The 14575-nt window shown below is 50.9% G+C and overlaps 2 protein-coding genes across 2 annotated transcripts; both read right to left on the minus strand.

Annotated features, from left to right (window-relative positions):
- Positions 1 to 528: 528 nt before the first annotated feature.
- Positions 529 to 8651, minus strand: RAB25 (RAB25, member RAS oncogene family). The gene is made up of 5 exons (XM_066261853.1): positions 8370 to 8651; positions 3820 to 4015; positions 2354 to 2547; positions 1275 to 1355; positions 529 to 875 (listed from the first exon to the last, which is right to left on the minus strand). Exons 1-5 carry the CDS (start codon positions 8410 to 8412, stop codon positions 748 to 750), a joined length of 642 nt encoding a protein of 213 aa, XP_066117950.1. The 5' UTR covers positions 8413 to 8651; the 3' UTR covers positions 529 to 747.
- Positions 8652 to 10506: 1855 nt separating this feature from the next.
- LAMTOR2 (late endosomal/lysosomal adaptor, MAPK and MTOR activator 2) lies at positions 10507 to 14429 on the minus strand. Its single transcript, XM_066255197.1, has 4 exons — positions 14267 to 14429; positions 13818 to 13980; positions 10919 to 11008; positions 10507 to 10702 (listed from the first exon to the last, which is right to left on the minus strand). Exons 1-4 carry the CDS (start codon positions 14332 to 14334, stop codon positions 10646 to 10648), a joined length of 378 nt encoding a protein of 125 aa, XP_066111294.1. The 5' UTR covers positions 14335 to 14429; the 3' UTR covers positions 10507 to 10645.
- Between the last annotated feature and the right edge of the window lie 146 nt (positions 14430 to 14575).

Here is a 14575-nt window from a genome sequence, read left to right on the forward strand (position 1 = left end):
TGGAGAGACAGACCCTCCCACTCCTCCCCACCAGATTCAGTCTGTCCTTATACACCACACCCCCTCTTCTCTGGGGTCAGGCAAAAAACTAATGAAAGACCTGGACTTTCCCCCTCACAATCTTAAACCCCTTTCCCCAGCACACATCAACAGGCTGGCCCTGACTCCCCCTTCTCTACCATCTCCCCTGCCTCCTCCCTTCACCCCAAACATTGGCATGACCTCAGTTCTTGGCACTAGGGTCTAGGGCACCAGATGGTACCGCCGATGGTCTCCTTTGTCTTGCCTTCCAGATAACCCCTTCTCCGCTGTGCTGTCCTCTCTCCCCCTCCTGCCCTGGGGGTTGGCAGAGAGAAGGGCAGGCACCTCTCATCCCCTTGGTACTGTCCGCAGGCCACAGGACTCCAGATGCCGCTGGCCCTGAGTGGGGAGGATGGAGGGAGGGGGAAGGGAAGGGGAACAGGGACTCAGAGGAGGAGCCAGAGTTGAAGGGGAGGCACAGATGGGAGGCAGCAGGATGGCCAGGCATTGATACAAAACGGCTTTATTTGAAGGCTCTGGTCTGTAAGGGGGGTGGCAGATAATAGAGATATGGGTGTGTGTGGCATGAAGACCTTAGAGCTCTGCTGGACTGTGAACAGGGAACAGGCCACTCTGACATCCGGAGCCACGGGGCAGGTAAAGGTCCTGGAGTGGCGGGGGGGAGCTCCAGAAAGCTAGTGGAGGCAGAATTGGTGCTAGCTAAGGTCAAAGGCTGATGCAACAGGCCCTCTTCTGACCAGAGCTAGGCTCCTGCCCAGCCTGGGCACTGCCCAAGGTGATGGCACTGGTCCGGGTGCTGTTCTGCCTTTGCTTGGACACCTTTGCGAAAATCTCTGAGAGGGCAGAAGGTAGCAGAGGGTAGTGGTCAGGTCAGAAGAAGCTCACACTCCCCATACTCATACCACCTGCCTCTTTCTGAACACTGGGTGTGGTCACACTTATAGGAGGTTTTGCTGGAGGGAAGTGGAGTTTGTGTCCCTTGTACTTACCTGGATGGAGAAGAACTAAGACTTAGCTCCCTGGCAAATGTGGCCTTCTGGTTCCCTCCCTAAGCTCCAGTTTGAGTTGGGAAGGGGTGAAACTAGGAACATGGAGGTGGATGGTGGGAGCTTTGAGGAGGCTGGGGGCCCACACAGGAACTGGGGAGCCAGTAGGGTGGAGAGGGCGTTGCTGCCACTGTCACAGGAGCCTCAGAAATGAAATGGGTGCCAAATAGAGGTAGGGATTCTAACCTTTGAGGACAGTCTCAAAGGCCAGCTCCACGTTGGTTGAATCCAGGGCTGAGGTCTCCAGGAATAGCAGCCCATTGGTTTCTGACAAAAAAAGAAACACCATTAATTGTGGGGTCAAAGGCAATAGTAATAGTATTTACTTAATGTTTACTATGCACTAAACCCTTGGTATGTGTACTTCATTTAATTCTTTTTTATTTTATTTTTATTTTATTTTATTTTTTTTTCTGAAGCTGGAAACAGGGAGAGACAGTCAGACAGACTCCCGCATGCGCCCGACCGGGATCCACCCGGCACGCCCACCAGGGGCGACGTCTGCCCACCAGGGGGCGATGCTCTGCCCCTCCGGGGCGTCGCTCTGCCGCGACCAGAGCCACTCTAGCGCCTGGGGCAGAGGCCAAGGAGCCATCCCCAGCGCCTGGGCCATCTTTGCTCCAATGGAGCCTTGACTGCGGGAGGGGAAGAGAGAGACAGAGAGGAAGGAGGGGGTGGGGGTGGAGAAGCAAATGGGCGTTTCTCCTATGTGCCCTGGCTGGGAATCGAACCCGGGTCCCCCACACGCCAGGCCGACGCTCTACCGCTGAGTCAACTGGCCAGGGCCTGTACTTCATTTAATTCTTAAGACTACCTGTGAGGTAAGTTTGAATACGATCTCATTTTACAGACAAAGAAACTGAAGCCCAGAAACACAGAAAGCATGAGGAAGAACTTGCTCAGTGTCCCACATGAGGCAACTGGCCAAGAAATGTCAGGCTGGGCTGTGGGAATCCTGAGCCTGCACCCTTATGATACTGAGTTTAAAGGTCAAGGGGAGCCCACCTGCTACACTTAGGATCTTTGAGCACTGTAGGGTGGGGCTGTCTTAAAATCAATTATCAACAATTGCCCATAAAGACAATCTCAGGGCAAGTGGTGGGACATCATGAGAAACACAGGGTCATAGGGGGAAGGGCTGGTCCTGAGGAAAAGAGATGGAAGTAGGGGGCCCTGTGGAGGAAGTCCAGAGCCCTGGGATGGGAGCTGGTCTGGGACTGCATGGTTTGGTGGAGGGGTCAGACCAGGTCTTAGCAGGCTCTTACCAGCGAACATGCGGGCCTCATCACTGGGCACCTCCCGGGCCTGGCTGAGGTCACTCTTGTTGCCCACAAGCATGACGACGATAGTAGCCTCAGCGTGGTCATAGAGCTCCTTCAGCCAGCGCTCCACTACGGCATAGGTCTGGTGCTTGGTTAGGTCAAACACTAGGAGGGCCCCCACTGCACCACGATAGTACCTGGGTGGGGGGAAAGGAGTGGACAGAGACAAGGTCATGGTGGTTGGGTCCAGCCTCAGAGAACAGTTCTTCAAGCCAAAAACCCAGAGATGAGACTGGGAAATATGAAAACTGGAATCTAGGGACCCAAACCCAAACCGAGTAGTAGCTCAAGACCCTGGTGACTGACAGTAAGAGCCTTCAGGAATACTGCTCTTGGAGCCTCCGAATACTCCCCTCCCTGCTCTAAAGCTTCTGGCTCCCTCCTTCCTTCCTAGCCCATCTGCTTCCTCAGGTCCTTTGTTCTGATTTTAGCACCTGCTATCCACCAGCGCACACCTGGGGTCTGGTCAACTCTGGTCAATTCTGTTTCCTGGATGCCCAGCTCCAAGATTCCTCAGTGGCTCCTTGACCCACAGCACCCTTTGCTCCCTTATGACCATCTTTCTAGGACCAGCTAAATGCCCCCCCCCCTCTATTCAGCAGTCCCTGAGTTGATCATATGATGCCTCCTTGCAAGCGTCTAGCCTCACTCCTCGAGTTAGATGGAGCTTCTTCACACTGGTGATATATAACTACTCCCATTTTATTGATGAGTCAACTGAGGCTCACAAGTGGTCAGGTGACCAGTCCAAGAGTGATAATTGTGTGCTACCAAAGCCCCACTCCTACTTCCTGCCCCTGGAAGATGCTGGCCCCCACCACACACATAGACCACCTCTCTCACATTTGGCCTGACACTGACTGGGAGACACTGTGTGGTGTCAGGAGGCCTAACTTCTTGTGTGTCCTTGAAATCTTTGCAAAATGCAGTTGAAGTATCCAGCCCTTCACCTTTGTGGTTAGATGGTGAAGGTTGCCAAGTGTAAAGCACCGTGCAGAAGGGAGGGGTGCTCTCAGTCCCCAGAGCCTGCCCCCATCCCAGCTCTGCTTGGATTTCACATGCTTGAGCCTCCAGCTTGTATCTAAGCAGGGGTTAATGACAGTACCTTACTCCCATGGTACCTGGGGGATTGCCTAAAATGCCCAATATGAAGTGCCTGTACCTTCCTGGGCACACAGCGAAGGCTAAGGACGTGGTGGCAATAACTCCTGTGTTTAGTTCCAGTAGTCAGTATCACTATATCTTGTCTCCTATGGCTCTTAGTACTTGTGTCTCCTCAATGGGCATCCTGTGATCACTAGGGAGAACACTGCTGAATGCCTTGCCCCTTCCGTATCCTACATCTCTCCTCCAGAGGTGTTCCCTGACTTCCCCAGCACCCCCACACAATCCCCCAGCTCCAGGCTCACGCTGAGGTGATGGCTCGGTACCGCTCCAGGCCAGCCGTGTCCCAGATCTGAGCCTTGACAGCAGCGGTGCCCAGCATGACAGTGCGGGTGGAGAACTCAACCCCGATGGTGGTGCGGCTGTCGTGGCTGAATTCATTGCGTGTGAATCGGGACAGCAGATTGGTCTTCCCCACGCCTGACTCACCGATCAGCACCACTGAAGGAGTGGAGAGATATGGGCTGAGCTGGTCAGAGAAGCTCCATCAGCGAAGGGGAGCTGAGCTCAGAAAACCAAGGAGGCAGCCGGGGCTCCTGGCAGAGACTGGATGCATCTCCACATCCTGCGTCCATCCAGGGCAGAAGGGCCAAAAGCTGGACTTGCTAAGGGGCTTTAGTGGTTCCAGGCCTGGTCGGTTGAGACAAGGCTGCAGAGTCAGCCTGTGGTTCTGGTAATGGGTAACGTCTATGGGCTGTTTGTGGGTGTTGGTGTTCAGGGGCTGAAAGGAGAGGTTAGCAGGGGTGTGAATGTGAACAGAGATGGGAGGAGGTGTGGGGGAGAGAGCACATTACTGGAATAAGGAGTATGAGCACATTGTGCATGTTACTGTGTGTATGAGTTGGGAAAATAACTGGGAGGAGTGGTGTGTGTGTTTGCATGAAAGCAGAGGTATGACTAGAAGTGTGGATGAGGAGAAAGTTGGCAGATAGCATGTCTAAGGTATGGAAAGGAATGGAGGTGTGTGGTAAGAACTTAGGATTCTTACCTAAGTTGTCCCCAGGGAAGATCAGTCATTTTTTTTTTTTTTTTTTTTTTTTACAGAGACACAGAGAGGGATAGACAGGGACAGACAGACAGGAATGGAGAGATGAGAAACATCAATCATTAGTTTTTCTTTCTTTCTTTTCTTTTCTTTTCTTTTTCTTTTTTTTTTTTTACAGAGACAGAGAGAGAGTCAGAGAGAGGGATAGACAGACAGGAATGCAGAGAGATGAGAAGCATCAATCATCAGTTTTTCATTGCAACACCTTAGTTGTTCATTGATTGCTTTCTCATATGTGCCTTGACCGCGGGCCTTTAGCAGACTGAGTAACCCCTTGCTTGAGCCAGCGACCTTGAGTCCAAGCTAATGAGCTTTGCTCAAACCAGATGAGCCTGTGCCCAAGCTGGCGACCTCGAGGTCTCAAACCTGGGTCCTCGGCATCCCAGTCCAACTCTCTACCCACTGCGCCACCACCTGGTCAGGCAATCATTAGTTTTTCGTTGCGCATTGTGACACCTTAGTTGTTCATTGATTGCTTTCTCATATGTGCCTTGACCGCGAGCCTTCAGCAGACTGAGTAACCCCTTGCTTGAGCCAGTGACCTTGAGTCCAAGCTGGTGAGCTTTTGCTCAAACCAGATGATCCCGTGCTCAATCTGGTGACCTTGGGGTCTCGAACCTGGGTCCTCAGCATCCCAGTCTGATGCTCTATCCACTGCGCCACTGCCTGGTTAGGCGGAAAGATCAGTCTTGCATTGGGGCCTGTATGTGTCCTTCAGCAAGTTATTAACCTCTCTTACCTTTTTCGTACGAAAAATGGGAATAACAATAATACTTGTTTTATGTTATTATAAGAGGGTTGTTATAAGAGGTAAACGAGATATTGCCTGGGATATAGTGAGTGTGCAAAACTGTTACTCCTATGACTGTTGTTGGTAGGCCAGACCAATGCTTTGGGTGGCTTCAGACAGACAGGCTAGTACCCAAGGATTGTGAGCCACATATTCTGGGGCCCTGGTCCCCAGAGAGAAGAAGTAAGAGAGGTAGGAAGAGAGAGAAACATCAACTTGTTGTTCCTCTTAGTTGTGCACTCATCGATTGCTTCTCATAAGTCCCCTGACCAGGACTGGAACCAGTGACCCTACGGTCAAACTGGCAACCTCAAGATCAAGCTGGTGACCCTAGGATCAAGCCAGCAACCCCAGTGCTCCAGGACAACACTCTATTCACTGCACTATCAGTGAGGGCTGTGACTCACCTTTACTGAATCTCAGTTTCCTTGTTTATAAAATCTAGAAAGATTCTTCTTCCACCTTAAAAAAAAACACCCTTATTTGTGTAGGGCAGGAAAGAAAGAGCTGGGAGCAATATGGTGTGTGTGGTAAGAGGATGCGTGTGTGTGTGTGTGTGTGTGTGTGTGTGTGTGTTTTCCCACTGAGGACCCAGTCTGCACTCATCTTCCCAGAGAGTGGGCACCCAGCTCTATCCTTAGGCCCCAAAGGTGCTCAGGGTGAGGGCTTTGGAGTCAGACAGATCTGAGTTTGTGCTGACTTTGTGACCTTTTGTAAGCCACTTTGTTTTTCATCCTCATCTGTGAAATGGAGATATTGTTAACGTTTATGGAGTACTCCCCTGGCCAGGTAGTTCAGTTGGTTAGAATGTCATCCTGATATGCCAAGGTTGCAGGTTCAATCCCCGGTCAGAGCACATACAAAAATCAACCAATGAATGTATGAGTAAGTGGAACAACAAATAAATGTTCTCTCTCGTCTTCCGTTCCTCTCTCTCTAAAATTAATAAATTTAAAAAATTTAAATAAAATTACTTTATGGAGTGCCTACTAAATATCACACACTGTGCTACAGTCTTTACACATATTAACTTATTTAATCCTCACAACAGTGCCGTGAAGCAAATGCCATTATTATTATTATTATTATTATTATTGCATTTTTACAGATAAAGAGGGGGTTAAACAACTTGAGCAAGATAACACAGCTAGTGTGGTAAACACAGGTGTGCTGCCCAGATATGCCGTCCTGAAAGGACTCGCCCCAGCCACAGAGAGCGCAATCAGTAGACAGCCTCCAGCTGTCTGCTCCTTCAGAGAGCAGCCTCACCTGAGGTCGTGCCTCTCCTGGGCAGTTCACATCTAGTGCCCAAGCCGGGTAAGGGTATCACAAAGCTCCCCACCCTTGGTCAAGGCTTGATGGTCCTGTCTTCCAGTTTAACTTCTCTCTCTGCCCAATCCTGTCGCCTCCCCCTTCCTTTCACTGTTGTTGATTCATAATATTTTGTACCCCAAACTTCTCCGTGTCTGCTTCTGGAGACCCCAACCTGCAATAAGTAGTAAGTGGCAGGGCTGAGATCTGAATTCTATTTATTATTATATATTTATTATTATTTTTTTCTCCTTCTTTTCCAAGTGAGAGGCAGGGAGATAGAGAGACTCCTGTATGTGCCCTGACGGGGATCCACCCAGCAACTCCTTTCTGGGGCCAATGCTCTGCCTATCTGGGGCCATGCTTGCAACCCAACTATTTTAAGCATCCTCAGCTTCCAGGGCCGATGCACTTGAACCAACTGAGCCATGGCTGTGGGAGAAGAGAGAGAGAGAAGGGGGATGGGTGGGGTAGAGAAGCAGATGGTCGTTTCTCCTGTGTGCCCTGACTGGAAATCAAACCTGAGACATCCACACACCAGGCAGACACTCTTAAGACTGAGCAAACTGACCAGGGCCTGAGATCTGAATTTTGTCTGGCTTCCAACCATTATGCTACACTGACCACTATGCTTTCAAAATGAAAGATAACATTTTGGGGTTATTATGGTGATTAATAAGCTAGTGTCTGGCATATAGTAAGAGCTCAGTACATGGTTGTTACTAGTAGTGTTATTGGCCCAGACAACTGCTAGCTCATACCTGATCTTTTCTTCCTGGGAAAGATGCTGGGAGTACAGGTTCTCCAACCCCTGATTGCCTGAATCCCAATGAAGGCGGGGCCGCAGCTGGGAGAGGCAGTGGAGTGGGGTGGCTGGACAGGAAATCATAGCTTTGCCAGTCCACCCTGCCTTAAAGGAGGTATGGAGGTGACGGTGATGTGGGGGGTGGGGAACAAAAAGGGAGCTGAATTTAGGGGCTTAGAATAAAGAGTGGGAGATATACATGCACACCTCTAGGGACAGCCAAGTTGAACCCAGTTCCTGGTACTTGGGCCCAAGGGGTCTGCCTGCCAAGGGACAGAAAGAAGGCAATGTGCCTAGGAGTCCTCTGAGTCCTATTAGACCCTGTTCCCAATTCATTACATCTTCCCTATATCTTCTATCAAGCATTTTAACAGGATAGATCTCTCCTCTCTACTTTTCTGTACCTCTGCCCAGAAAGATGACTTTCTTCTTCTTAAGTCTGCCAGTTTTCCCCTCCTCTTAGGAGGGAAGCTGTCTCCCAAGAAGTGTGACTTCTATCTCTCCTGCTACAGCGGCTTGACTATTACTAGGGATTTATCCTTTCATTAGGAACAAAGCAGAGGAGCCTAACTCGGCACTATTAGAGAGCAACACCATTCATTGTTTACAAGAGCAGAGCATTTGGCAGCCGCAAGAATTTCAACTCCAGTAACCAGACCCTTCCCGATCTTTGCTGCTTTTTTTTTCTTTTTCTTTCTTTCTTTCTTTTTTTTTTTGCTGCTTTCTTTTTTAGATGAACCCTGGGGGGAGATTTGAAATTAAAAAAAAAAAAGAGGGGCTGCCTCTATTGATCTCTTTCTGGGTCTCACCCAGGCTTCCTCTTTCATTATGAACCCCAACTTACCCTTGAAGACAAAGTTATAATCTTCCTCAGTTCCATTCCCCATCTTGGCTCCGCATGGAGGGTGCAAGTGCCTTCAGGGACAGACAGGTGCTGGGTCTCTGCGTTGGCTTAATGCCCTCAACCCTCAGCTCTTAAGAGACCTGGATCCACCCCTTCTCTCATTGGAGGTAAAGAAATTTCTGCAGCCAGAGGGATTGAGGGACAACTTAAGGCTAGGCCAGGCCTGGGGAGGCTCAGCTCTGGGGGTGCTGCAAGGAAGCTGAGGACGGAAGCTGAGAACAGGAAGAGCAGGGCAGCTGGAGACCTGGGGCCCAGGTGGGTGGAGACGATGACGTCAGACAGGTTAGACAGGTTGTGTGTCTGCTCTCAGCCTGGGCTCCCACAATTAGGTGAGCAGGCTCCGGAGAGTGATAGTAGGGGAAGCTGGGACAGGGCCTTCAGAGAGCCAGCTGAGGACTGAGTGCACGTCGCTAGGCTCCTGGGACCTGTGGTGAAGACGGGCCTAAGTGCCACTGAGAATCAGTCCCTCAGGGAGCAGAAATCTACTTGGCCTTTTGCTTTCCTTTAGAGCCTCTGGTCGGGGGCAACTCCGGGAACCAGAGGGAAGGCTGACAGGATGGCTGTCACCCTGCTCAGTGCAGAGCTCTGGGAGTTGCATCTTAGGTACAGCAACTTCTGCTCCTCCCTAACAGCCCAGAGCCTGGGAAGGGCAGCGTTTCTTAACCTGGGTGGGGCTAGAACTTGCAATTGCCTACTTCCCTAGGATAGGTCCCTTCCTAGAGCACTGGGAAAAGGGCTGGGAGCTCCCCGCCTAGACCGGCTCTAAGGATACTGGGTAGGGGGAGACCTGGGGCAGAAACAGCCAGATGGGGTGAGGGGCCTGAGTATAGGGGAAGGATCTGGAGGTGAAAGCCTCTGAGAGGTTTTCCGGGTTTCTTCAGATCACTGCCCAGGACCTGAGGCCTCACAGCAAAGGGCTTCAGGATCTGCGGGTTTGGGTAAGCTTGTGACTGCCTGGAAGAAGAGGAAAAGGGTGGCTCTTCCCAACCCAAAGAGTAGAAGAGGCACCCCACCAAAGTTGAGACTGAAGGACACTGAACTCCCAGGCCCCACATTATTATTTTATTTTTATTTTTATTTTTTTGTATTTTTCTGAAGCTGGAAACGGGGAGAGACAGTCAGACAGACTCCCGCATGCGCCGGACCGGGATCCACCCGGCACGCCCGCCAGGGGTGACGCTCTGCCCACCAGAGGGCGTCGCTCTGCCGCGACCAGAGCCACTCTAGCGCCTGGGGCAGAGGCCAAGGAGCCATCCCCAGCGCCAGGGCCATCTTTGCTCCAATGGAGCCTTGGCTGCAGGAGGGGAAGAGAGAGAGAGGAAGGGGGGGGGGTGGAGAAGCAAATGGGTGCTTCTCCTATGTGCCCTGGCCGGGAATAGAACCCGGGTCCCCCGCACGCCAGGCCGACGCTCTACCGCTGAGCCAACCAGCCAGGGCCTCCCAGGTCCCATATTATTTTTGCCCAACATGACCCCCACTGACTCCCTGCTCCTTGGAGCTCACTTCCAAGGTTTTGCCAGCCAGGTGGGTAAAATTCTACTCTGAGTAGTGGGGGCCAAGTGAGGTCACATCACCAGAGAGGCCAAGGGAGCTGAGGCACTACTGCCCAAAACCATTTATATTATTATCATTATTTTAGCAAGAGAGGGAGAGAGAGAGAAAGAGACAGGGACAAACAGGAAGAGAGATGAGAAATATCAACTCATAGTTGCAGCACCTTAGTTGTTCATCAATTGCTTTCTCATATGTGCCTTGCTTGGGGGGCTACAGCAGAGCCAGTAACCCCTTGCTCAAGCCAGTGACCTGGGGCTCAAGCCAGTGACCCTGCGCTTAAGCTGGTGAGCCCCTGCTCAAGTTGGCAACTTCTGGGTTTTCAAACCTGGGTCCTTAGTGCCCCAGGCCACACTCTATCCACTGCGCCACCGCCGGGTCAGGCTGCCCAAAACCATTTCGCTGCTGGAGGTTCTGGTGCCGGGGCAGGTGGAAATCTGTTCTTGCAGGATCAGAATTCTATAAGCCATCCCTGTTCCTTCCCATCTCCTCTGACTCCTCCCAGCCAAGAAAATAATAGCCAAGACACAAGACAGGAGTAAAATTTATTCTTGGAAAAAACAAAGTCCCACCCTCCCACAACAATCCAGGAAGGTTTCCCCAGGGGGCCTTGGCCCTCCAAATGGTCATCTCTCTTGTCTGACCCCTACTTCCACCAATGCACATTACGATGCTGCTACTTGGGTGAGGGGCTCCTCCAGGTACTGTACCAAAGCCTGAGCCTGCGAGAGAGGGAGAAAAAATCAGTGCCACACATGGCTTGCCATGAGAGGGATCCTGAATCCAGATAGACTCCCAGTGCTGAGCACCCAGCTCCTAGCCCTACCAGACAGGAACTGGATGGCATGAGGACTCCAGGAAGATGGTGGGGATGGGAGTGACAGTAATGAAGAACATAGGCTGGGCTTAGGGTTGTAGAGGGATGAGTACATACACACCTTGGCTTTGAGCATTCCGAAGCCAACAGTCTCCTTGGCATACATACATAGCAGAAGGTTGGCCACTCGGGTGATGGCTACACGGCCCTCCTGGTGGGGTGATATCATAGGATGTGATGTTTTGTTTGGCACTCTTAGCCCCCTCCTTCCTCAAGGAGTCCTCTTGAGAAAGCTTATATCATCCTTCCCTGACCAGGGCATGGCAGCTTAAGCTGGGGGATTCCAGCCACAGCCCTGGACATGATGTCCTATGCCCAGATTCCAGCCTCAGCACAGCTACCTACTAACCAGGTTACCCTGGGAACCTCAATTTCCCAGAAACCGAGTTTCTCTTCCTGCAACCTTTATCTCTCCCTATTTGGTGAGGGTGTTAGTATACAGGAAGGAGTTTTATATCTGCAAAGAGCGATCTAAACAGGTGATGTGATTATGGGTTCACCTGTAAGGGGCTTGGGTTGAGCAGTAACCCAACTTATATTTCTTCCCTTTTCCCATGGTAATGTTTTTCAAACAGCAGGTTTGACCCCAGGGTTAGATCAATTAGGAAGGTTGATCGATATTAAAAAAAAAAAGAAAAAGGAAAGAAGAGAAATAAAGTACATTGCACTGTAGTAAGGGAAGTACTGTTTCATGGAACTTTTGTTTTTGTTGGTGTATCTGTATACTTGCCTTTGACTTAAAGTGTGTTTCTTGTGGCTGGACTGTGGTCAAATATTTGAAAACTATTGTTGCCCTATGGCAGCAACTCTACACTAGGTACTGGCTAGGAGTCATTAGTTGAACTAAAATGCATCCTTGGTTGGGCAGGGGGTGAGAAAGAGATAGGCAGCTGAGTTACAGTGGAAATCCTTCATTCTTGGGGCCTTTTCAATTTGGTTCAGCAAATTTTCACTAGGTCATTATTGTTCCGGGAACCAGGTGCTGAACTCCTTGCCTTTCTGGCTTCATCTCCTACTAACTAACCCCTTCCATTCTCATGCCCATCCACCCACGTCAATCTTGTTGATCCCTGACCAGGTACCATTTCACCTCGGGGCCTTTGCACCTGCTTTTTGCTATAGCAGAAATATTTTCCCCTCAGACAGCCACATGGCTTGCCAACTTCCTTCAAATCTGTGATGAAATGTCACCTTTTCAGTGAGATTGTCCCTGGCACATGCCCCCCTCTATCTCACTTCATTTCATTTTTCTCCATGGTGTTTTTATTATCTAATGTACTATTTTTTTTTTAAATTTTATTTATTCATTTTAGAAAGGAGAGAGAGAGAGAGAAACAGAGAGAGAGAGAGAGAAGGGGGAGAAGCAGGAAGCATCCACTCCCATATGTGCCTTGACCAGGCAAGCCCAGGGTTTCGAACCGGTGACCTCAGCATTTCCAGGTCAACGCTTTATCCACTGCGCCACCACAGGTCAGGCGTACTATTTTTTTTTTAAGTGAAAGAGAGGGAAAGAGACTGAGGGACAGACAGGGAGACAGGAAAGGAGATGAAAAGCATCAATTCTTTGTTGCAACACCTTAGTTGTTCATTGATTGCTTTCTCATGTGCCTTGATCGGGGGCTCCAGCCAAGCCAGTGCCCCTTGCTCAAGTCAGTGAGCATGATCATGTCTATAATCCCACACTCAAGCCAAATGAGCCTACGCTCAAGCTGGTGACCTTGGGGTTTTCAACCTGGATCCTAAGCATCCCTGGCCAATACTCTACCCACTGCGCCACTGCCTGGTCAGGCCTAATATACTATTTTTTTAACTTATGTATTTTACAAAACATATTTACAGACTTATTTTATAAAACATACATAGTTTACTAATTTTAAGACATGTAAAACTAAATTTCATTAGGGCTGAAATGTTTTTCTTTCCTGTTTGCTACTTTATCCTCAGTTCTGAGAACACTGCAGGGACCTAAATATCTGTTGACTGAACAAAGCTGATTGGGTTTTTGTTTCCGGGTAGTTCACAACCTAAAGGCCACTTCCCCTTTCTGGACTTCATCTTCTTTCTCTGTAAAATGAAGGGATTAGGCCCTAGCCGGTTGGCTCAGTGGTGGAGCATCGGCCTGGCGTGCAGAAGTCCCAGGTTCAATTCCCGGCCAGGGCACACAGGAGAGGCGCCCATCTGTTTCTCCACCCCTCCCCCTCTCCTTCCTCTCTGTTTCTCTCTTCCCCTCCCGCAGCCAAGGCTCCATTGGAGCAAAGATGGCCCGGGCGCTGGGGATGGCTCCTTGGCCTCTGCCCCAGGCGCTAGACTGGCTCTGGTTGCAGCAGAGCGACGCCCCGGAGGGGCAGAGCGTCGCCCCCTGGTGGGCGTGCCGGGTGGATCCCGGTCGGGCGCATGCGGGAGTCTGTCTCTCCCCATTTCCAGCTTCAGAAAAAATACAAAAAAATCAAAATAAAATAAAATGAAGGGATTAAACAAGAGTTTGGAGACTCTGTCACAGTTCTCTAAGTAAATGAATCTGGGATGCCAACACTTTGTGTGCACCTCACTCTACAGTTTCTATCCACTCTTTTTATTTGATCTTCCATCAACTCTGAGATATGTGTGTGTGGAGGGGGGTGGGGGGAGATTATTGTTTCCACTTTAGAACTGAAGTAAGGAAGCTCAGAGAGGTTAAGTAGCTTATGCAAGGTTCCACAGATGGTTAAGTGGCTGGCTGAGACCAGAACCCAAGGCAGGACCCCCTCACCCCCCACCCCCCACCCCCGGGCTCCAGCCCCAGCCCCGGGTCCATGGCTCCTTCCTCACCACCACTCGATGCATTAGGTCCTGCCTGTTATAAATGCTGCTGCGGGCCAACTCTTAGCAATCTTCCATAGATCCCAACCATCCAGGATGGAGTATAGGCCACCCCTGGGGATCCCCTGGGGGGACATAGGAAGTGGCTCTTCTCTCCATACCATGCAGTCCATGAGGATGAATTTGAGATTGTCTTCATTAAATGCTTGGTTCCCGTTCCGGTCGTAAGCGGCCCAGATATTACTGGCGATGGCTGCGGTGACCCGGGCGTCCGTATCCCCATAACCAGAGTAGGCCAGTAGAGATCCTTCGTTATTCAGCAGCCTGGCGAGGGACAGGGAAGCATAGCGACGTACTCAGTATGGGGAGTAAAAGGCTTGGGTTCGCATCACAACCCCCCGTCACTGACGCTTCTATAAAGCAAGGGTCTGGGCTGAGTGCGTCCTGGAACATGATCCGAACACCCAGCACGTCACTTTCCCTTTTTCCAGAGGACGACTCCAAACCGGTTGCCCTAGCTGCTGCCCCATCCTTTCCCCACCCCTCCCTCAGAGAGCCGCGCGCTGCCCCACTCCTGTGCTCGCCGCTCGGGTCCTCGGTCCGCACTCACAAGGTGCTCTGGACACCTCCAGTGTTGGCTTGACTTAGCACTTGGGTCAAAGCCTTGGGACGCAGCATTCCTGCGGCTCCTAATCCTAGGCTCTTACACCCAGACCCACGAATTGCCTCCAGCGGGCTCCGCCGGCCGATTCCGGTATTCCACCAGTCCGGTTCCGGAGCGCGCTGGGAGTTGTAGTTTCCTCCGCCTGGCCTTGCCGCTCTGACTCAACCCCGCCCCACCGCGGGGGCCACTAGGAATTGTAGTTCCTTAGGCTTCGCGAGGCACCTTGGGAACTATAGTTCGCCTTTACGCTGAGAC

The sequence above is a fragment of the Saccopteryx bilineata genome, chromosome 2 (assembly GCF_036850765.1).
Source record: "Saccopteryx bilineata isolate mSacBil1 chromosome 2, mSacBil1_pri_phased_curated, whole genome shotgun sequence".
NCBI classification, from domain to species: domain Eukaryota; kingdom Metazoa; phylum Chordata; class Mammalia; order Chiroptera; family Emballonuridae; genus Saccopteryx; species Saccopteryx bilineata.